This window comes from Podarcis cretensis (genome assembly GCF_951804945.1).
Source record: "Podarcis cretensis genome assembly, chromosome: 13".
NCBI classification, from domain to species: Eukaryota; Metazoa; Chordata; class Lepidosauria; order Squamata; family Lacertidae; genus Podarcis; species Podarcis cretensis.
This window is the reverse complement of record NC_137182.1, coordinates 35,838,624-35,862,254: the sequence shown is the minus strand read 5'-3', so window position 1 is coordinate 35,862,254 and position 23,631 is coordinate 35,838,624. Positions and strand designations below refer to the sequence as shown.

Genomic DNA, 23,631 nt, shown 5'->3' with positions numbered 1-23,631 from the left:
CCTTGCCTACGACGCCTCACCTTTTGGCATCGGTGCTGTCCTTAGTCACCGTTTTCCAGACGGAAGAGAAGCACCGCTCGCCTACTTTTCCAGGACGCTATCTCCAACGGAATGGAATTACAGCCAGCTCGACAAGGAGGCACTGGCACTTGTGGCTGGAGTGAAGAGGTTCCATGAATACCTCTATGGCAGGACTTTTGACCTCATCACTGACCACAAGCCACTACTGGGCCTCCTCGCTGGTGATCGTCCAACTCCACCGGTCCTCTCGCCACGCATGCTGCGATGGACTGTTTTCCTGGCTGCCTACCACTACCGGCTCATCCATCGCCCCGGGAAATCGATGGGCCATGCCGACGCCCTCAGCCGTTGCCCTCTTCCAGCATTTGTGGAAGACCCGGCTCCAGCTTCATCGCTCCTTCTGATTGAGGATCTTCCAGCAGCGCCTGTATCGGCTGCCACTGTGGCCTCCGCGTCTGCCCAGGATCGCACCATCAGCCGGGTGCTCAACTGGGTGTGGAGGGGGTGGCCACAAGGGCCTTTTGCATCGGAGTTCCAGCCCTTCGCAACCAGACAACATCAACTCTCAGCTCATCGCGGCTGTCTGCTGTGGGGAGACCACGTCGTGATTCCCCAGGGACTCCGTCAGCGCGTCCTGAAGGCTCTGCACGTTGGCCACCCGGGAATTGTCAAAATGAAGGCGTTGGCTCGGTGTTACGTCTGGTGGCCTAATATGGACGATGCCATCACTGCCTGGGTGTCCGCCTGTCAAGCGTGCCAAGAGTTGAGGCCTGCACCACCGGCAGCTAAGGGACACACCTGGGAGACGCCAAAGACACCCTGGTCGAGGGTGCACATCGATCTGGCTGGCCCCTTTCATGGCCGGACCTTTATGGTAGTGGTGGACGCCTATTCCAAATGGCTGGAGGTCGCCCTGATGCCCTCCACCACTACCGAAGCCGTCATCTGGGTGCTGCGAGGCCTGTTTGCAACGCATGGGTGTCCTGATGTCCTTGTCTCTGACAACGGACCGCAGTTCACATCAGGCACGTTTGAGCGGTATCTTTTGGGACTGGGCATCCGCCATGCCCTAACGGCACCCTTTCATCCATCCAGCAACGGGCAAGCGGAAAGAATGGTGCGCTCGGCAAAAGAGGCACTGGCGCACCTGGACCGGGGAGACTGGCATGAGCGGGTCGCCGAATACTTGTTCGTGCAACACATCACCCCTCATGCGGCCACAGGGCGGAGTCCTGCTGAACTGCTTATGGGCCGCCGCCTCAGGTCACCGCTCGACCGGCTACACCCGGACTTTGCCGTGGCTGAACCCCCAGGCTGTGCCAACGCGCCACGGTCATTTGTCCCAGGAAACCAGGTCTTTGCCCGGAACTATGTGGGGGACATTCCTTGGGTGCCAGCCACAGTAGTGGGAGTCACTGGACCTCGCTCGTACCAGGTGGCACTCGAAGATGGACGCTTGTGGCGACGGCACATAGACCAGCTTAGGCGCAGGGTTGGGGACTTGGACACTACCGTGGTGCCCCCAACTGCGCTTGCGGCTCAAGAAGAGACACGTACAGATGGCGAGGCCCCACCTACACCTCCCTCGCAAACTGCCAGCGTGGAGCCGAACCAAGCCGCTTCAGAGGGTCTGCCAGACTTACCACAGACTCAGACCACTCCACTTGCGGAGGCTCCACCCACAGCAGCGGATCCAGGGGAGTTGGTTCCAACGCCACCTAGGGTCGCACCACAGCCTCAGCAAGAACTGTGTGGCCCTCTGGACTTGGCTACCAGTCCCCGGCGGTCTGGCAGAGTTTCCAAGCGCCCAACTTATTTAAAGGACTATGTTGTTGGACATGTATCACTGTTGGTCTAAGTATGGGAAATGTAACCGATATGCTTTTGTGCCTAATTGAACCATTACACGTAGTGCTGTATATAAGGAAACCATTACGATTGTAACTAACGCCTTATCTCGGTGGGGAGGGGTGTTATGTAGTGAAGTTTCACCCTGGGCCAGCAGGGGGATACTGTATATAGTTTTCACTCAGGTCTGTAGATAGTTTTCACTCAGGTCCACGTCAGTTATTTTAGGTGGGAAACGCTGGGCTGTTGTTGCTACAATGTTGGCAGCCGGCTGCCTATAAAAGCAGGCCGGCTGAGCTGTTTGCAGTCAGTTCTATTCCAGCTTACAAAATAAAGAGCTACTTGGAGAAATCGCTGTGTCGTCTGCTATGTCAACCCACAACTTAACAGTTATATTGCTATTGTCTCCCTCTGGGTTCTTGAACTGATGTGTGTGTGTCGAGATAAAAATAAATAAATCGTCCAGTAGCACCTTAGAGACCAACTAAGTTTGTTCTGGGTTGTGTGTGTGTGTGTGTGTGTGTATCTCACCCCCACCTTGATTTTCTGCCAGGATCTGCCTCAGTCTGTCAACACATAACGGGAGCCAAGAAAAGACAGCAGGCAAGAAATGCAAACAACCGCACCCCAAACTGCGAGTAGCTCTGCAGCAGGAGAGGGACAGAATAGGCTTGTGGAACCATCTTGTCTCTAGGGTGGCTGAGGGTCAGAGAACTCAGGATAGGGGAAGAAAGTCACATTATTGGTTCATATTATCGGATGAATCCACCTTATTTGCCCTTTCCAAAGCAATGGGCAAACAGAAAGGCAGCTATCCTTCACACTTCTTTGAATTTTAGTATGCAGTTCTCCAGCCAAGTCATGTGTACAAAAATGCACATATGTCAGAATAACACTAAAATCCATTTTATCTGGGAAAGTAGAAATATTGGGGGAAATACGTGTTGCAAAAATATTGGGCAAAATTAATGTTCAAAGAGATGAAATTCACACTAAAATACCATGCTGATTAATCTTCCTTTTTTAAAATTGCAAGCTAATCAGGAGGACCGAATTCAAGAATGAGAAAAATGAGAAACTGAGTGGAGCTGAAATTGAGGGATTTGCCCATCCCTATAGAGGATGTCCTTCTCCCTCCTTGAAGGGTTGTCTGGTCCAAGTTGGATTCAAAAGATAAATAACCTTCAGAAGGGAAAGCAGAGCAGCATCAGAAGCCTTGAAGTGTCCCATCAACATTTAGCACCTGAAGAGTAAACAAAGGAGGCCCATAGCAGGTCACCTGATCAAAAGCCACTTCCAAGCTGTTGCCATTTTTCAGGTGGGCGTCAACTGCAGATTGGTAAATTCAGGCTGTGCAATTCAAGTGGATTTGGCCCTCTTATGTAACAACCTCCCTCAGTAAACACAGTAAGAAACTCAAGAGCAAAGTCAGCAAAGTGACAGAAAACTGCACTGGATAACAATTGCCTGACCCAAGGTCCTATTAATTTCCCTGCCAACAAGTCAGAATCAATGCTCAATACTCTTTATAACCACCCTGCAAATTTGTGTAAAATAATTAGGACGGATACTCAACAGGTCACCTGGAAACAGCCATAGTGTTGTGGTGAGATGTGTTTCGTGTATATCTAAAATTACAGTGGTACCTCAGTTTACGAACTTAATCTGTTCCGGAAGTCCATTCTTAAACCGAAACCATTCTTAAACCGAGATGCGCTTTCCCTAATGAGGCCTCCCACCGCCAGTTCCCTTCCACTGTTCGGCTTCCGTTCTTAGACCGAGGTAAAGTTCGCAAACCGGGACACTACTTCCAGTTTTGTGGAGTTCATAAACCGAATCGTTCGTAAACAGGACTGTTATTAAACTGAGGTACCACTGTATCCTTAAGATTGCCTATAAATTAACATGTGCAAATTTTTCCCATGCCTGTGTCCTCTCTTGAAATGATGTGTTCCCTCTTTTCTGGCAATTCATAAGCAACCGCCTATTTGTTGCTCAGTTCCAATCATGGACTGTTTTGCTGAAAGGAGGTGGCTGACAGCCAGACTGAAGCGGAAATTGAGGCTTCCCGTTGGAACAATCTTTCTGAGACGTCTCCATTTATTCAATACTTTTTTAAAAATGCCTTTTCTGGGCCTGTTTTCATGCTTCTGATATGTTTGATTGCTGTCCTGAGAAATACGTTGCAGTGTTTTTTGTTAGTTTAAATTCTTTGGATTGCAACTTGGTATTAAGTTCCCACTGAACTCAGTGGGATTTAAAACTTCTGAACAGAAGCAAAAAGGTTGTGTTGTTAACCATTCATTATAAACTGGCCCGGGAAGTGTTGAAACAGAAGGGTGGGGTGGCGTTCAGTGCTTTCCACCAAATAAATATATGATGAAATACGGTGTATTGCAAAAGCACAGTATATTTCAATGTCACCGCCTCTGTACTTGCAACAAGTTTATAACATTTAAAAACCCATCACATGTTGAAGCACATCGCTGTAATCCTCAAAGGGGAAAATCCAGTAATCCTCTGGCGAATTCTTTGCATCATCTGTTGGGAAGGGTGAAGTATTAAGGCAGTTCCAACAAAAGGCAAATCCTCTCAGATCATGTGCTGGAAACTGTAGCTCTAAAACTTAGCAGAGGGCCAAAACAGGGTGTGAGATCAGTTGTTTCCTCACACATACACTTTAAAACAGCCTATCTCTCTCCCCCCCCCCCCCAGTTTTGACTGAAGCTACGTCTCGCGGGGGGAGCAGAGGGGAATAAGACAGTTGCAGTTCCTATCTGTGCTCTCTCCGCTGCCCCCCCATAGAGGTCCACTTTATGAAAGTGTGTGGTGAGATCTCCTACATCAAATCTGTTCTTGCAGGTCCTCAGCTTCAGCTGCAAGCCCACATCAAGCTCAGTTCCAGCTCTGCAGTCTACCGGTCTGCTAACTCATTTTCAACCTCCTAGACACATGACCCCCCCCCCCACACCTTAAATTCCTTTTCTCAATAGTCAAGATCACAGCAGGGCGGTCATGTGTCCTACATTAGAGAGGGAATCCTCTATTTTTATCTGTTTGAATAGCTATTGAGTCCAAGTCTGATATAAAGATTATTTATATCATAACATTTATAAACCTTACTTTTTAAAAGACATCTGAAGGCAGCCCTGTTTAGGGAAGTTATTTAATGCTGTATTGTTTTTAACACTTGATTGGGAGCTGCCCAGAGTGGCTGGGGAAACTCAGCCAGATGAGCGGGGTATAAATATATTATTATTATTATTATTATTATTATTATTATTATTATTATTATTATTCTAATCCTTTTCTTTTTCTTTACAGGGCCATTTAGATGAATGCAACTGGTGTGATGTTTCTGACTTTCTACACTAGTGTTTGTTTAATTCATAGCTTCCTTAAGTTTTTTCCCACACTGAAGTTAAGGGTTTAATTAGGGGATTAAGTTTTGCTGCCTATGTATGTGTTTCAACAGTCTTTGAATAGTTTTGATGGAATACAAGGGTACCTTAGGTTAAGAACTTAATTCGTTCTGGAGGTCCGTTCTTAACTTGAAACTGTTCTTAACCTAAGGTACCACTTTAGCTAATGGGGCCTCCCACTGCCGCCACATCGCCGGAACACAATTTCTGTTCTCATCCTGAAGCAAAGTACTTAACCCGAGGTACTATTTCTGGGTTAGCGGAGTCTGTAACCTGAAGCGTCTGTAACCTGAAGTGTTTGTAACCCGAGGTACCACTGTACAATGTTTAAAGTATTATTTAAAAAACTAAAAAGTTTGGCAATGCTTAGTGCTCCAAGGCTGTTTCAGTGCGAGGTGGTTGGTGCCTGGTTTTGTTTCTTGTTACACTCCGTCCCCAAATGACAGTAGGAAGAGCAGAAGGCAGGGAAATTCAGCTCATCCAACTCCTTTGCCCCTTGGGATGCTCAGCAGTCCAATTTACAGAGCACCACCTACTTGGAGGAAACATAGGTTCTGGCTGGAAGGCTGCAGTCCTCTCAGGTTACGCTGATGATTATTTCCAGATGAAACTGCACATTCCACATGTCATGTGCTTTTTCTTGAATATAGCCATCAGCTCAAAGATATACTTACCCTTGAAACTTTGCTTACATCAGGAAGGTACCACAAAGCTCATTCGGCCTAACCCCTTGCTGATGCAGGAAATTATTTGCTGACACTCAATACTAATGTTGTTAAATTAATAAAGGATGAGAATGAGAAAGCTTTTCAATAAAAGTATTTATTAATGGTGGGGATATGAGATATGAGCAGAGTATAAATCTGACGATTTGGGACTTTTTTAAAGTGCACGTCATGCACTCTGCTTAAGTAATGCAAAATATATGTCTTTGCTAAAATTCTATAAAAAATGGGCTTCTTTGAGACCAGATCGTTCTATTTTTAAAAAGCCTCTCCAGGGTCAAAGCAGGATAGAGAGAGAAGAGACAAAAGAGAGAGAGAGAGAGAGAGAGAGAGAGAGAGAGAGAGAGAGAGAGAGAGAGGGGCAAAAAAAGAGACGTTCCTTTTGGAATGTAACAACCAGATTTTCTTGAACTCCTTCCTGCATCTGCTGTCTAGGAAGGGAGGTCAAGGATTCACAGCTTACTGAGCTATAAATTGAGCTGAACATTAGTTTGTGGTTGTTCTAGACACAGCCTGATAAGAAGTGACAGCTCCAAAGCTACACAGTGGCTGGAAAAACTACATAGCAGCACTTTGGGAAACAGTGGCTGTTTCTTGAAGGGGTCATGAAGGCATCTTGGCTTGATCTTCATCTTTACATCATCAAGGCACATGGTGGCATCTTCCAGAGACAACACGGGGTGTTCTCCTGGCTCCAAACAGTTTACAATCTAAAACAAACAATGGGGAGAGCAAGGGAGGGAATGATGTGGGCAGATGCCATCGCACTCATATCCACACCATTTAAAAGGACACTTGTTGCCCCAAAGAACTCTGGGGACTGTAGTTTAATCCTCACAGAGCACTCTTGGTAAACTACAGTTCCCAGGACTCTTGGGGCGGAGGAGTCATATGCTTTAAATGTTGGTGGGGATGTGGCTGTATTTGAAGCTTTGTTACAGTAGGCAATGAAGATTATGAGATTATACCAAAGGCCCCAAAGGAAATATGGGTTTTGAAGGAAGGGGAAATAGTCCCAGCTCCAGATTCCATGGGGTCCATGGGGCCCCCCTGCTCATTTTCACTGCTGTTCCCCATTCACTAGTCCTCTTTCTCTGGGCGCTGCTCAAGCCACACAACTGCCCAGAGGGAGCAGGTAAGGGAGTGGAGCCTGCTGTTTCTCCTTGTTGGGGGAGCGGGTGGCGCTGTGGTCTAAACCACTGAGCCTCTTGGGCTTGCCGATTGGAAGGTTGGCAGTTCGAATCCATGCAACTGTGTGAGTTTCCGTTGCTGTGTCCCAGCTCCTGCCAACCTAGCAGTTTGAAAGCACACCAGTACAAGTAGATAAATAGGTACTGTTGTGGTGGGAAGGTAAACAGTATTTCTGTGCATTCTGGCACTCGTCATGGTGTCCTGTTGGCGCCAGAAGCAGTTTAGTCATGCTGGCCACGTGACCCAGAAAGCTGTGCACAAACGCCGGCCCCTCAGCTGGAAGCGGGTTGAGTGCCACACCTCATAGTTGCCTTTGACTGGACTTAACTGTCCAGGGGCCCTTTATCTTTTACCTTTTTACCTTCTCCTTGTTCCTGACGCTACTCACTTGCTAAGAGGGGACAACTGAATGGGCAGCAACAGCAAGGAGAAGCAGCACCAAGGTAAGGGGCTCCAGGAGTGGCAGTGAGCCTTTTGTTGACTATGTTGACCTCTGACACCAGGACTGAGATTTTGGGAATGGGTGAAGTGATGAATCCTGTGCACACACACTCTCTCTCTCTCTCTCTCTCTCTCTCTCTCTCTCTCTCTCTCACACACACACACACACACACGGCTCTGCTAGACAATTGCTATTTTGGGGTGGGATTCAATCATATACCAACAAATAAAGGTTGCACCATTATAGTTAATTAGGCAGTCTTGAACAACAAAACCACTTATCCAAAGATCAGACTTTTGCAATATGAAAAGTAATACAGAAATCCACTTTTTGCAATAAGAAAAGTGATGGGAAGTGCAGAATAACACTTGGTTTGACACAGGATCATCTAACCTCCCTGCAAACAAATCAGCACAAATGCTCAATAAACAGCTCTTCTAGAAGGGTCCACCTACACACCAGCAGGGAACGTCAAGGAAGAGTTGCCCACTAGGGAGAAAGCTGGATAGTATTGTGCATGTTCAGGAGCGTTTGTGGACATGGGAGAGAATCCAAGAATCATGGCTTCCGTATTTTGTCTCTTTTCTATTAACTCACCTGAAGATCTGTTCATCAAACAAGAAACCCTGTGGGCAGAATTGATATTAAGAACTGAAGCAAAGGTCGTAGATTCCATAGAATGGGAATAAAAGGAGACTCACCTGAAAAGGGAAGTCAGAGAGATCAAATCTCTGTCCGGAAGTGCAGGGTCGTTCCTTCCATCTGTCTCTTGTAATCAGCATCAAAGCGCTCGTTTTGAGCCACTGTGAACTTGTTCTTCCAATCGCCAGTGATTCCTGAGTTGAAATGGGAAGAAATGGGAGTCAAGACACTGGCAATTAAAGAGGGACAAGATAGACATGAACATTACTCCCTAAAGACCTGTCAAATATGATGGACAAAAGAGGATAGTGAGTTCCTGCCCTTTCCACACCGTACTCCATGCAGCAATACGCGGTTGCAGATTCCACTTGTCTGGATTTTTTTTAACAAAAAAAATTATTGGGTTTTCAATAATAAATAAATACATAAGCAGAGGAAGTGATCTGCAGGCCCTAATTGTGATGATGTGATGACGATGATGGTGGTGATGCAGATGATGGGGACATTTGCCTCCTCCAGTAAACCGATCCCTTTTTGGTGCCCACTCCTTAAGCCCTATGATGCCTCAAGACCTCTTCTGAGCAATAATATTGTTATGTGTTTGTGGGTGCCAGACACCTATAATCCTAGCAAGTATTAAAAGCTAATCAAGCCAGGCTAGCTTCCCGATGAGGTAACCACCTGGCTGATGGATCATTAAGAGAACAAAGGAAAGGCAGTTTGTGCCAGACGACAAATGGGCGGGCCCCTTCTCCCGCTCTCGGAGAGTTAGAAGGACAAATCCTGAGATTTGGGGGCCGGGTTTGCTGTGATGTGACCCGGAGGGAAAAGCTTCAGGCTGGAAAGGCAGAGAGAGAGAAAGAGTCGTGGCTGATTTCTGCTTGAATCCAAGCCTGTGGCTGTGGTAGAAACAAACCCTTTTGATGTACTGATGTTGTGAACCCCTCCATCGCAGGCTTGGGATGTATATGTGTGTAAATAAACCATATATCATAAAGATACCACAGTCTCCGCTGTGCCTCATTTCCAAAAGGAAACACGGACCCTGGGGTGAACCCCTAGGACCACTGGAATCTCAGCCCTCTTCAGCCCATCCCTCCAGGTGTCAGTGCAGCTTACCTTTCCTCATGAAAGGGGAGATACTGTGGTCCATAATCGTGGCAGGGATGCTTGTGTAATTGGCCATTTGGTTCTTCTGCATCTCTTTGAAGGAGGTGTGGTGAGCAATCTTCTCGACCAGGCGGTCATCAGGGGGCCTCTCCAGGAATGCCATTACTTTTCGGATCTCCCGCTGAGGATTCTAGAAGATAAGCAATGATTGGGGGTTGAAGCCGGGGGACTTAGGTTAATAAATTAATAATAATAATTTATTATTTATACCCTGCCCACCTGGCTGGGTTTCCCCAGCCCTGGGTTGGGAAAGGAAGACAGGGGAGAAGGACGCAGTGTACAGAATGGGAATACCCAGGTGGACCTCCCAATTTCCCAACCTGGGAACCATCATTTCGTCTGGTGCACCTCTTGAATGTGGCAAATGATGTTCCGGCCCTCTAGACACCACAGTTCCTTCTGACACACTGCATGCATGCACGATACATTCTATATGTGCTATGTTTACACTTTGAACATTTTGGTGGCTTTGCTTGCTGTTGCAGCAGAACTGGCATTGAAAGGGTTATACCGGGGAGTGGGAACCTTGCCTCTTTCAAGTCTTCATAGAAAAGGTAGAGCATCTTATGTTCATTCCTCTTCTCCCACCAGCCTTTGACATGGTCGTACCAGGATCCAAAAGAGACTGAGGAGAGAGAGATTATGGGCTTCCGTGAGAACCTTTCTAGAAACGAGGAAATTCTGGCCTCTGCTGCGTAAAGGCTGCAACTCAGTACTATAGCTTCTTTTTTTTCTTTTTTGGACTGCAACACCCATCTTCCCTGACCATTAGTCAGGACAGCTGGGGCTGATGGAAGTGGTAGTCTAAAACACGGCACATTTTCCACACACATAAGGATCAAGGTTCCATCTTCAGAACTGGGGAAAGTCTGACAGACACCTTGAAGAGCTGCTGTCAGTCAGATCATCATGATCTGACTCAATATAAGGGAGCTTCATCATTTGTTTATCTCATTCTACCGCTACCTGCCCAGAAGCAGTGGGAAGCCAGAGGAGCAGTGCCCAGATATGAACCTTCACATTCACAAAGCTCCTCCAAACCAGGTAAGATCTATGTAAAACACTTGCTCATAATTCCATATGGAATTTCATAATTTCTATATGGTCTATATAGCAGGTGGGTCCAATGACATCTGGAAGATCGCAAGTTTTCTGTCCTTGGCTTTCAGGGTCATTGCCCTCGCCCTCTGCCTCTATCTCATCTCCCACAGTCCTTACTGTCTCCAGCCATAAACTTCTCCAGGAATTCATCCCACGTTCCCGGATCAGGATGCACTTTTGCCATTTGGTAGAAGTAATAATACGAGACAGCCACGTCTTTGGCGTTTCTGGCCACGTAGATCATCTGTAGTGCAGAAAGTACCATGCAGATTAAATGGATGATCAGCACAATTTATTCTGCTTCTGCCAGTCAGGCAGAAGGGCAAGGGCAATGCAAAGGTTTTGAAGTCCCTCCCCTTGGCCACTACAAAATGCTGCAAAGCCCTCCCCACCTCGGGTTTTTAAATTTTTACATTGCCCATAGATTTTCAAGCCTGTTTTCATATGGACTAGTAACTTAGATGGGACGCAGGTGGCGCTGTGGGTTAAAGCCTCAGCGCCTAGGACTTGCCGATCGAAAGGTCGGCGGTTCGAATCCCTGCGGCGGGGTGCGCTCCCGCTGCTCGGTCCCAGCGCCTGCCAACCTAGCAGTTCGAAAGCACCTCCGGGTGCAAGTAGATAAATAGGGACCGCTTACCAGCGGGAAGGTAAACGGCGTTTCCGTGTGCGGCTCTGGCTCGCCAGAGCAGCGATGTCACGCTGGCCACGTGACCCGGAAGTGTCTCCGGACAGCGCTGGCCCCTGGCCTCTTAAGTGAGATGGGCGCACAACCCCAGAGTCTGTCAAGACTGGCCCGTACGGGCAGGGGTACCTTTACCTTTACCTAGTAACTTAGATATTTTCTAAATAAAGTATTTAAGTATCTTTCATATATAGACTAGAAACTTAGATTCCTTTTTTTGAAAACAGTAACCTTCTTCTGCATAGAATACACAGCCCTGCTGGCAACTTTGTGATCCTCCTTTCAGATTAACCCTCCAGCCCCTTTCTTCCACAGTGACCTCTTTCAGAACCCGCTCTTGCTAGATTCAGGTGCCCATATACCCTCTCACCTTGCAATCTGTTTCCCAGAATGATTTTGGAAGCAATTGGACTGGAAGGTGTGTTTTAATTAGACACGGCCGAGGTGCTTTTCTGAGCAGATCAATGCCTGGAGGGAGGGAGGGAGGGAGGGAGGGAGGGAGAGGGAAAACAGAAGTCAATAAAGAGGCTTCTCCTCTCCCCATCTTTCACGACCTGTCCCCACAGCATACCTTAGGGCTTGCTGGCCTTCTGGGGCGTTTTACCTTTGGGAACTCCTTCAACAGCAAACTCCAAGAAAGGGACTCGCTGGTAGATGGGTTCGTGGCTGCATTTCTCCACGTTGCCTTCTTTATAGATCAGGTCGATGACCTGGCTCACCCAGGTAGTTCCTGAAAGGGCATGAAGGGGCGTTTTGCACAAATTCTCGATTGCAGTGCAGTTAGGGAAACCCAAGACTGAGGCTGCATACGCCCTACATTTAAAGCACATGCAAACTACTTTCCCCACTCCTCAAATAATTTTGGGTGCTGTAGTTTGTTAAGGGTTTCTGGGCATTGTAACTTTGTAATGAGTCAATTACATTCACCAGAACTCTTTACGGGGGGGGGGGGGGAGTGCTTTAAAACGTATATATGCCACCTGAGGGTACATATACAGTGGTACCTCGGTTTAAGAACAGTCCTGTTTATAAACTATTCGGTTTACGAATTCCGCAAAACCAGAAGTAGTGTCCCGGTTTGCGAACTTTACCTTGGTCTAAGAACAGAATCAGAACGGTGGAAGGGAACCAGCGGCGGGAGGCCTCATTAGGGAAAGTGCAACTTGGTTTAAGAATGGTTTAAGTTTAAGAACGGACTTCTGGAACGGGTTTCGGTTCTGAAACGGAACCGAGGTACCACTGTACACCATACAGTCATGGCTGTAGCCCAGGTGGGGGCAGCTGCCCCCCAAATCAAGTAAATAAATAGAAATACTTAACTAACTGAATAATTGCATCACAGATATCTCAGTTCTGCCCCCCCCCAGCATAAAGCATGCCTCCCCTAAAATAAATCCCATGCATACAGGTAAAGTACATATCCTCCCCCAAAGAAGTCTGGAAACTGTGTGGTGGCAGAATGGGGGGGGGGGAGTCCTGTTTTAACTATTTATTTTACGCGGGTGGCACTGTGGGTTAAACCACAGAGCCTAGGACTTGCCGATCAGAAGGTTGGCGGTTCGAATCCCCGCGACGGGGTGAGCTCCCGTTGTTTGGTCCCTGCTCCTGCCAACCTAGCAGTTCGAAATCACGTCAAAGTGTAAGTAGATAAATAGGTACCACTCCGGCGGGAAGGTAAACGGTGTTTCCGTGTGCTGCTCTTGTTCGCCAGAAGCGGCTTAGTCCTGTACGCCGGCTCCCTCGGCCAGTAAAGTGAGGTGAGCGCCACAACCCCAGAGTCAGTCACGACTGGACCTAATGGTCGGGGGTCCCATTACCTTTACCTTGTGCTTTTTTCTCATGTTTTAATACACTGCCCAGAGATCTTTTGAAGAATGGGCGGTATACAAATCTAATAAATAAAGTAATTCTTAGTGTAAGGATTAGAGATATATTACAACTGTAATATGGCACTCTGCACGAGCCCAAAATTTGCCCCAGCTCTCCAATGGATCTCCTCTATTTTATTTCCCCCCTCAGTTCAGGGGAACCACCTGTACAGCCCTAAATCCAGCACTGACAACAACTGCACAGCTATGTCCCTGTTTTCACCAGGGAAATACTTGCTTCCCACCTGGACAACCGGCATATTTGTACAGCCACAAGTCTGCAAAGAACGTGATCTCTTTTAAGCTCTCTTGGAAGCCATTGCTATTTGGAGGCTGTGTTAGACAATGTAACATTACCTCAAGGGCCTACCACCTTTTCACAGAAACCCAGAATTGTGGAGTTGGAAGGGACCCAATAAGCCATTTTAGTTAAGGTTACCAGATTTTTTCCAATGAATCCGGGGACACTTTTCAGCTTCAATAGATTTTGTATGGGGGCTGATCTGTAAATCCGGGGACTGTCCCCAGGAAACAGGGACGTCTGGTAACCTTAATTTTAGTCCAACACCCTGCAAATGCAGGCACCACAACTTTCCTTCCCACTGAGCGGGACACAGCCCAAGACATTCACTCACCAGACTTGGGGTATGTGGAGATCAGCAAGTCCCCCGGATGAACTTGGAAGTCCTTCACCTCTTCTAAGACATCAGCAAACGTCTTGATCATGCCAACTCCCTGGACGTAAACCAGCGGCGGGCGCTCAGGCTCTGCATCGGGCTTCATCCTGGCAGAAAAAGGGAGTTAAAGCAAAGTGGGCTTCTTGCAGCCTTGGGCAGAGTGAGTCCAGCCCCCCCCCCCCCGCCATGCAAGGACGGTGTACAATACATGAGTGGAATCTGAGCTTGAAATTCAACCAAACGTTACGAAACATCTGGCATACGCTACCTTCCCCCTTGACTGGAGTTGGCAGGGATTTCTGAGGCTGGGCTGAATAATAGGATCAGATAATTGCAAGGAACTGGGATTTCACAGAGAGGAAACTGAAATATCTGCTGAAGAAAAGGGAAAGTCTCACCCCCATCCTCAACCTCATTTGCCACCTGCAAGCAAAGCAATTTGTCCTCTCTGTGTCCTTTTTCGAGGGTCAGGACGGACCAAGATTAAAAAAAAAAAAAAAACAGCCTCAAAATCCCATCCCTTTCTACAAGTCCTCCTGAGTTCAGTCGGTCTTTCTGCCTGGGAAATGGGTCGACGAGGATTGAAGCCTTCATGCAGGAAAATAAGACCCAGGCTCTCGCTCCCTCTCAGCCTTGAATACTAGTCGTCCACCAGGATATTGGACAGTCTTGTTCTGCCCTCATCATTCCAGGGAGACCAGGAGTCCTGCCTGCCTTGTGCCCTGACAGCTCCTCGCTCCTCCGCTGCCCGCAGTCCGGAGGCAGCTCAGCCTCCGCGGGTGTCGCTTACCTTGATCTTGAGGCGCTGGTGATGGTTCGGCGGCTGGCGCTGATTTGGGAGCTGAAGCGCTCCCGAAACCGGTTTGTGGGGCGTGGACCAGGAATGGGCGGAGAAGATCTCCCGGGGTGAATTATTCCTGGGTGGGACAGTGGAGAGCTGGTAGCTTTGCCGAGGTGCCGCTGAGATCAAGGCAACCCTTCTGCTTCAGCAAAGCAGAGGGAAGGGTTTTCATTGTGAAACACTAAATATATATGGCAATCTTTGATACTGGGAATTTCTACATCCCCCCCCCCCCAAACAAAAACGAACCCAAAACTATGCTGGCGTTCCGACCAAGGCTTAAGGTTTTTTTTCAAGCACGGTGGATTAACGGAGTGTTGCCTCTTTAAGAGCTTCCCAGACCCCCAAGTGCCCTCTCTTCGCTTAGCCCCAGAAAGAATAGATCCCTCTTCCAGGTCTCTATTCGGAAGGCTGCCAGGGAGCTTATGTAACAAGCCTGTTAAGTAACCTGCCGCTTCAGAGTCACCGTTCAACAGCCAACATAGTTTGGGTTGGACTTTCCTACTCATTTCTACAGGGAAAACACTCTGCACATGCTCAGGAGGTCAACTTTGCATGTTCTTACCTATCAGTGAGGACTGAAAGTGGACTCAATTGAAGATCTGCTGATAGACAGCAGTTTAAAATGGTTTCGAGGCCCCTCCGTGTGCACGTGATGAAGATGATGCCACACTCTCTCAGCTCACCACCACCATGTTAAGTGAGCCCACTAATGATCTCTTGATACCAGGCTTCCCAAAACAATTTGGGTAGTTTTAATTTGAGCAATGGAAGAAGCCATTATAATATGTTGATCTGCCTAGAGAAGCAACTTGGGTGTGCTGCAGGGGTCCTGATATGTCTTTGAAGCCTCCATGCCTGCTTGACTTCCGGCTTGCTTCCCACCTGTTCAACTTGTATATTTCGAAGCACATAGATGTCACAAGCGAGCCATAAAGTCTCCATTAGCATCCCATTTCTGGCTCTACAAAGGTGCCATGGGCTTTGCTGGCACTTGGAGAGTTCGTACAATGTGTTATATGTTTAGTAGTGTGCACCTGTCTCACACCACGGGTGGCGCTGTGGGTTAAACCACAGAGCCTAGGACTTGCTGATCAGAAGGTCGGTGGTTCGAATCCCAGCAACGGGATGAGCTCCCGTTGCTCGGTCCCTGCTCCTGCCAACCTAGCAGTTCAAAAGCATGCCAAAGTGCAAGTAGATAAATAGGTACACTCCGGCGGGAAGGTAAACGGCGTTTCCGTGCGCTGCTCTGGTTTGCCTGAAGCGGCTTAGTCATGCTGGCCACATGACCCGGAAGCTGTATGCCGGCTTCCTCGGCCAATAAAGTGAGGTGAGCGCTGCAACCCCAGAGTCGGTCACAACTGGACCTAATGGTCAGGGGTCCCCTTTACCCTTTACCTGTCTCACACAGGTAAAAAAAATATGGCATTTCAATGCATAGCTGTCAATTTTTCTCTTTTCTTGCAAGGAATCCTCTTCGGAATAAGGGAATTTCCCTTTAAAAAGGGGAAATGTTGACAGCTATGTTTCAATGCACAAACACACATCTTTAAGCATGCTTTGGATAAGTGCAAACATGGCAGACTGCACTCATATGATTGGCTCTGGTTCTCTATGGTATACACCCATATTTGGCTTAACAATCATGGACCACCCAGTTGGGGCAAGGTTGAGTAAATATTAAAAATGCTTGTTTTATGGTGTTATAACTTATTTCACGTTTATAGTTGTATATAAATGTTTCAGATGTGTTTATGGGGATGGGAGGAAGAATAACATATTTGTTCCTTTGCTCAAGGTGGTTGGTGAAAGGGGTTGAGAAACTTCTCACTAAACAAGGATGTAGCTGAGAATTTTCCAGAAGCTTCCTACCAATCCAAATAGAGCTGGCCGGCCTACCATTAGGCAGAGTGAGATGGCCACCTCAGAAAGCTGGTTTTGCTTGTCATCAAAGGGCAGCAAACGTCAAGTGCTCAAAAGGCAAACATTTAATTTTTTTACAGAAAAGAGGTCTGCCAAGTACAATCTCATGGGCGTAGAAGGTGGTAGTTGAATGTATGTGGAACAATAAAAAAAAGTTTCATGGGCCTTTCCCTCAGAGCAGCATAGAAACTCTTACATCAATGATATTTTGAGGAATTGGCAAGAGTTAGGCTCTTGGCTGTTGGGTTCTGAAACCCAAGAGAGCTGGCTGTGAGCCTAAGTGGACCAAGGAGTCCAGGAGTTAAGTTGTGAAACAGCAAACAAAGACCAGAGGAACCAGAAGAAGATGCTGCTTCAAAAGTTAGGAGTAAAAATCCCTGTTTAGGGCACTGCGATTTTGTGTGAGAGCGTGATCTCGCATGTTTTGCCCCAAAACGTGTGTTTTTGAGCTCCGTGATATTGCGCAGGTCACGTGACTTTCTTGGGAGCACGGCTGGGAAGATGAACATCCCAGCTTCTGGCAACAACATGTACATTAAAATTAAAGCAGTATCATGCCACTTTAAACCCTCAAAGAATCCTGGGAACTGTAGTTTGTTAAAGGTGCAGAAAGTTTTTAGGACACCCTTATTCTCCTCACAATTCTTAGTGTGGTTTAACAATTATTCCCTCTTTGGGGACTTCTGGAAATTTTAGCTTTGTGAGGGGAATAAAGAAGGCTGATCGCCGAAGAATTTATGTTTTTGAATTCTGGTGCTGGAGGAGACTCTTGAGAGTCCCATGGACTGCAAGAAGATCAAACCTATCCATTCTTAAGGAAATCAGCCCTGAGTGCTCACTGGAAGGACAGATCCTGAAGCTGAGACTCCAATACTTTTGCCACCTCATGAGAAGAGAAGACTCCCTGGAAAAGACCCTGATGTTGGGAAAGATGGAGGGCACAAGGAGAAGGGGACGACAGAAGATGAGATGGCTGGATAGTGTTCTCGAAGCTACCAGCATGAGTTTGACCAAACTGCGGGAGGCAGTGGAAGACAGGAGTGCCTGGTGTGCTCTGGTCCATGGGGTCCCGAAGAGTCGGACATGACTAAACGACTAAACAACAACAACAACGCTCAACATTCTACAATTTCCATGATTCTTTGGGGAGGGGGAGCCATGATAACTTGATAACTTGATAACTTGATAACTGTTTTAAATGTATAGTACAGATGGGGTCCAAGTCAACAATCAAAAATAGGTAGCCAATGTGTATTCACACCAGCAATAAGTTGCTCAGAGTGAGACATTAACTCTGAGGCCTCACTCATCAGAGCACAGTCGGCCTCATGGAACACATTGTGAAATAAGCAAAGTAAATACACATTACTACACAACAATAAGACCCATGATAAAAGACCCATAGGTCCAGAGTCTATGGCTACCTACACATTAGTAGCTCAAAATGAAGCAAGACTGGTTTTCCCATACTGTGTTTCAAGTCACATTTTCAGATTGCGGGAATGCCTTCACCTGATGTTCATTACCTGTTTGGTTCTCTCACACCTGCAACCCCCCTCAACTCTTATTCATGAAGCTGCCATCTGCACATGTGCAATGGCTGTCTCAAATAACATACATGCCTCAGTTTAACTGCTAAGTGAATACGGCTTACGTTGTTGAATTGGATGTAAACCGGTTTGAGGGGAAAACGCATCAAATAGCATTTTTCAATAAGCTGCAGGATATGTCTGGGCTGTGTCAAATGCCCTATGTACACACAGATCCGTCTTTCCCATAGGGCTTAGTGGTGCGTCGTGCCAGGGCGCCGGCCTCTCAGGGACGCCCCAATGAGTGGGGGAGCTGTGCGGCTTTGCTGGCGACCTCCCTTTTCCCTGCATGTTCACCAGCTACGCCCCACCAACCATATGGCTGGCGGGTGCGCAGCTTCCCTCCCAAGCCTCTGCAGGGATCGCTCTCCCGCAGCGGAATGGGGGAGAGCTGCACACCCCCAATGGCTGGCAGTGCGCAGCTTCGCCCCCCCCCCACTATCCATGGTAATTTGGGGCCACTGGGCGGATATTTGCACCCTGGCACTGCATCTGCTAAAGACGGCCCTGTGTACACAGCTTCAAACACCAGGTGTGGGGATGCGCCCGAGTCAGTGTACAGTGGTACCTTGGGTTACAGACACTTCAGGTTACAGACTCCGTTAACCCAGAAATAGTACCTCAGAATGAGAACAGAAATTGTGTGGCGGTGGCAGGAGACCCCATTAGCTAAAGTGGTACCTCAGGTTAAGAACAGTTTCAGGTTTAGAACGGACCTCCGGAACAAATTAAGTTCTTAACCCGAGGTACCATTGTAATGGGAACGTAGAATCCGAGTAAAACCTGAGACCCTTCATCTCTCAGTCTCAAGGTCACGGGTTCCAGCTCCACATTGGGCAAAAGATTCCTGCACTGCAGGGGTTGGAGCACCTGACTCTCGTGGTTCCTTCCAACTCTACAATTCTATGATCTCGTGTCTCAGGGAGAAATATATTGACTAATTTTAAGATTTATTTAACTTAATTTCTGGTTGGCAGCTAAAATAGTGTGGATTAGATACTGAGCAAGTTCTGCTGTCCATAGGGATGACTGAATGTGCTTGTGTGTGCTTTAACAGACAGTGTCACAGGGCTCCCACAGCTGTGCTTGTGGCTACTGCCTAGTTCTCTGTGGTAACGAGACAGACATGGCCCCAGCATGAGTGTATAGGCTACCCCTGTGTCCTTGTTGCACATTGGCCTTGTCACCAACGCAGTTCCCTGAGTGGGAGGCTGTAATGAACTTTGCTGTGAATCTCGTCCTATACTTTTGCTGACAAAAAAATATGAACTGTCATCTCTGGTCATCAGTAGATTGGGCTGGAAGGAGCCACAAACTGCCCCCTCTTTGCATGAAAAGTGATTTGATCTTCCATGATTCAGTAGCCAGCAGTTATGTGTGGTTGAGCCCTATCTTGACTTCTCAGTCATTCACCTTAACCTGAGGCCTTCATTCCACCAGCCAAAAAACAGCACAAACTGGAGTTCAGGGACTTTTAGACTGTTGAACTCTTGCCTCAAAATTCCTTCTGAATTAGTAAATAAGTAGTAAGTAAATTTTTATTTATACCCTGCCCTCCCTGACCAAGACCGGGCTAAAGGTGGCTAACATCAAATCTCAAATACACTAAAACACAATCAAATGATTAAAGTACAACTTAAATATAAGAATCAGGATAAAATTAAATGACTGCCCACGAATTACAACCATAGGGGTCGGAAACCTCAAGTATTCATCAGGGCCAGCTATCCATGTTGGACCCACATGAGCCAATAAAAGGGCCTGGGCCTGGACCTGGACCAAAAGCCAGACAGAACAGCTCTGTCTTGCAGGCCCTGCGGAAGGATGTCAAGTCCCGCAGGGCCCTGGTCTCCTGTGACAGAGTGTTCCACCAGACTGGGGCCAAAGCCGAAAAGGCCTTTACCCTGGTTGAGGCCAGTTTAACCTCCTTGAGATCCGGGACCTCCAAGATACAGTATTATTATTTGTGGACCTTAAGGTCCTCCGTGGGGCATACCAGGAGAGGCAGTCCTGTAAGTACAAGGGTCCTAGGCTGTACAGGGTTTTAAAGTTTAAAACCAGCACCTTAAACCTGACCCTGTACTCCACCGGGAGCCGGTGCAGCTGGCATAGCATTGGATGAATATGGTCCCACGACGAGGACCCTGTAAGGACCCTCACAGCGACATTCTGTACCCACTGGAGTTTCTGGGTCAGCTTCAAGAGCAGTCCCGCATAGAGTGAGTTACAATAATTGAGCCTGGAGGGGACTGTTGCATGGATCACTGTGGCTAGATCAGGGTGAGAAAGGTAAGGGACCAGCTGCTTAGCACGGTAAAGGTGAAAAAATGCCACCTTTGCATTAGTTGCAACCTGTGCCTCCATAGAGAGGGATGTGTCGAAGGTTACACCCAAACTCCTGATGGAAGGCACTGGCACTAACTGAGCACTCACAAGAGATGGGAGTTGACCCCCATATATATCTTTGTTTGATGCAGGAATTAAAGAAAGTTCACATTCACTTCTGCAAGGACTACTAGAATAATCTCTTTAGCAGCTTCCTCAGCTAAGGGGACATTTGATTACATAGAAAATACTTTGCATGCTTTTTTGAAACGTGTTGGGTTTTTTTTGTACTTTCCAAAACAATATGCTATCCGAAACACAGCCATCCTTCAAAATGCACTTCTCCAAAATTTGCAGCGCCGTTCTCCAGCAATGCAATTTGTTCAAAAATGCATACATGAAAGTAAACTCAACACATCATTGTGTATATTAGTGAAAATAACATACAAAAGTACATTTTATTAGGAAAAACTGTCAAAGGTGTGCACATTGGGCAAAACTGTATATTAGGAAAAATTCACGTGAAGATGCTGATGAATTTTACTAAAGACTCTTTTTTTTAAAATTGCACAGTGGCGTGGAAATGTGAATAATTTAAGATTTGAAAAATGCGAAACTGAGAGTAACCAAAACTGACAGATTTCCCTACCCCTAGTCGCAGGCGTGGGACTGCCCAGCTCCAGCCCAGTATTCCACCTCTGGCACCTGTGCTATGTTTGTTCTTGTTTGTACTGACAGGAAAAATGTCTTGGCTGGTATTATAGTTTTACATTCTCCTATTCTGACCAGGCGAGTAAAAATGTATGAGGTTGGGAAGCAGCGGGGCCTTCTCGGTTGTGACACAGCTGCTGTGGAATGCCATCCCCTGAGAAGACTGCCCAAGTCAAAGCCAGCAAATGCTAGGTCCACATGCACAGACAAATAAAACATCCTTATTCCCAACAGACATTTTTAGGCCAAGGATTTGGGTGTAGATCTCCGTGTTCAGTTTAGCTTTTATTGTGTGGAAAGTTCCTCGCTTTGAGCTTTGTGTCGTTTTACCTGACGTTTGGCTGCATTTTTATGGTTGTTTTGACAGCTGCTCGGCCTTTCATTTGGAAGGAAGGGCTGGGAAGATATTTCGAAACTAAACACATTAAAAATATTTGTTCTAGACTCGAAGGAAGTCTAAATTATGTGGAGAAAAGGATTTTGAAGCCATTGGCTCCCCCTTGTGGACCAGAACTTGACAACAGTGAGCAGCAGAGGCAGGTATGTGTTTGAAAAGCTAAATAAACATGTTATTGTTATAGATGATATCTATTAATTTTTATTATATTTACATTATACTATTAATTAATATTAATAATATTTGATGTCATATTGTGTGCCTGGACTAACCCAGACAGATGGGTGGCATGTAAATAAATTGTTGTTGTTGTTTCTGTGATCCTAAGCACCTATACCCACAAGAAAATGCTATTGCAATAAACAGTTTTATTTCTAATTAAAAAATGGATATGGGTTAAGAATATTAGACTTGGAGGAATCACTTCTGAATGTTGTTAATACAGAATACAAAGTTGCCAGAAGTTATTTGTAAGTCCTCTAGTTCTGGTCCCTGGTGAGGAAACTCAAAAGGTCTGGAGGGTGGCAACATAAGACATGGGCTTTTCCCTCAGTGGCTGCCCATTTATGGAATTCTCTCCCCAGGGAGGTTCACTTGGCACCTTCATTATGCTGTACAGCTTTAGGCACCAGGCAAAAACAATCCTTTTTAAGCACGTTCCTATTGACCATACAGGTTTCTTTGATAGATTTAGTGTTTTTAGGATTTTGTGAGCTGCTTACGATTTGTGGTTTCAATTGCTATACAACGCTTTTTGAATACTATAGTAGGAAAGCATATTATAAATAACACATAATAAGTTTATTATTAAGATTGTTTACTGATATTCATTTGAGGTGCGGACGGGGCTTGTTAACCTGGGAAGGTAGCCCATCTAGGAGGACAACTCAGACCATAAACCTCTGATGCCTTGCGGGATATCCTTGGGAGAAGAAAAGGCTAAGGAGTGGACCCTACACAAATCTGGAGTAGAGTCCCAACGAGGGTAGGATGGCGCCTTGTACGCCTCCTTCCGGCAACTCCTGCAGCCAAGCTGGTGCCAAACATATTGCTCTGCTTTCCTTTGGAGCACATCGGCAAGGCCAAGAGAGGGATCTTGTCATCTGGGCAGCCCAGGACTTCCATACACACTCCCCAGGCTTGCGCCCCAGGAGGTCACTTCAGTGCTACCACCTTGGTTTGACTTCACCCCTAGAGGGGCACTCCATTGTCTTTTGAGACAGACACATGCCAACAACTACTCAAGTGGAGGGCCAGAAGCATGGGCTAGGCCAGAGGGTCACTTGTTTGGGCCATAAGCTAATGGCCTCCAGTTCCTGGAGTTAGTGGCGCTGTGGGTTAAACCACAGAGCCTAGGACTTGCCGATCAGGTCGGCGGTTCGAATCCCCGCGATGGGGTGAGCTCCCGTTGCTCGGTCCCTGCTCCTGCCAACCTAGCAGTTTGAAAGCATGTCAAAACTGCAAGTAGATAAATAGGTACTGCTCCGGCAGGAAGGTAAACGGCGTTTCCGTGTGCTGCTCTCGTTTGCCAGAAGTGGCTTAGTCATGCTGGCCACATGACCCGGAAGCTGTACGCCGGTTCCCTCGGCCAATAAAGCGAGATGAGCACCGTAACTTCAGAGTCGGCCACGACTGGACCTAATGGTCAGGGGTCCCTTTGCCTTTACACCTAATATGGTCAATCACTTGAAATTTGTTGCTTCGCTTAGTGTTGAGGCCCAACAGGAACCTCAAGTGTTTTTGCCCTGGCTGGAAGGTTTCCTTGAACTCAGATAATGCTCCTTGCTTCCCTGGATTGAAGATAGAGAGGGGAGTGCCAGGGCAGAAACAAGCCGACCGTACAAAGATAGAATTCATAATTATTGCTCTTCACACTTTTAACTCTGGCTCACCCCCACCAGCACGCAGTCCTCTAGCTGAAAGATTTCCCTACCTGCTGCTCAGTCCTATTAGTGATATTTATAAGAAATCTTGTGCTAACTGTAAGTCTGGATTCTGAGGCGGAAAAAAACCTGATGCTGCTCCCTCCACAAGACAGAAAATTGCACACAAGAAG

General features: G+C 47.0%; 1 protein-coding gene across 1 annotated transcript; it reads right to left on the bottom strand.

The window, feature by feature from the left end:
* Positions 1 to 6,097: 6,097 nt before the first annotated feature.
* LOC307201683 (sulfotransferase 1A1-like) lies at positions 6,098 to 14,862 on the bottom strand. The gene is made up of 9 exons (XM_079950979.1): positions 14,580 to 14,862; positions 13,748 to 13,896; positions 11,849 to 11,974; positions 11,615 to 11,712; positions 10,680 to 10,806; positions 9,992 to 10,086; positions 9,411 to 9,591; positions 8,351 to 8,485; positions 6,098 to 6,726 (listed from the first exon to the last, which is right to left on the bottom strand). The coding sequence occupies exons 2-8, from the start codon at positions 13,893 to 13,895 to the stop codon at positions 8,373 to 8,375; spliced, it is 888 nt and encodes a 295-aa protein (XP_079807105.1). The 5' UTR covers position 13,896; positions 14,580 to 14,862; the 3' UTR covers positions 6,098 to 6,726; positions 8,351 to 8,372.
* Between the last annotated feature and the right edge of the window lie 8,769 nt (positions 14,863 to 23,631).

Excerpts from the sequence above, each read along its gene's own strand:
- LOC307201683 (XM_079950979.1), bottom strand. The coding sequence starts at position 13,895 with ATGAAGCCCGATGCAGAGCCTGAGCGCCCGCCGCTGGTTTACGTCCAG. Across the intron at positions 11,713-11,848 it reads TGTTGAAGGAGTTCCCAAAG|GCATTGATCTGCTCAGAAAA; the intron begins GTAAAACGCCCC and ends CCCTCCCTCCAG. Across the intron at positions 10,087-10,679 it reads GAAGTTTATGGCTGGAGACA|TCTCTTTTGGATCCTGGTAC; the intron begins GTAAGGACTGTG and ends CTCTCTCCTCAG.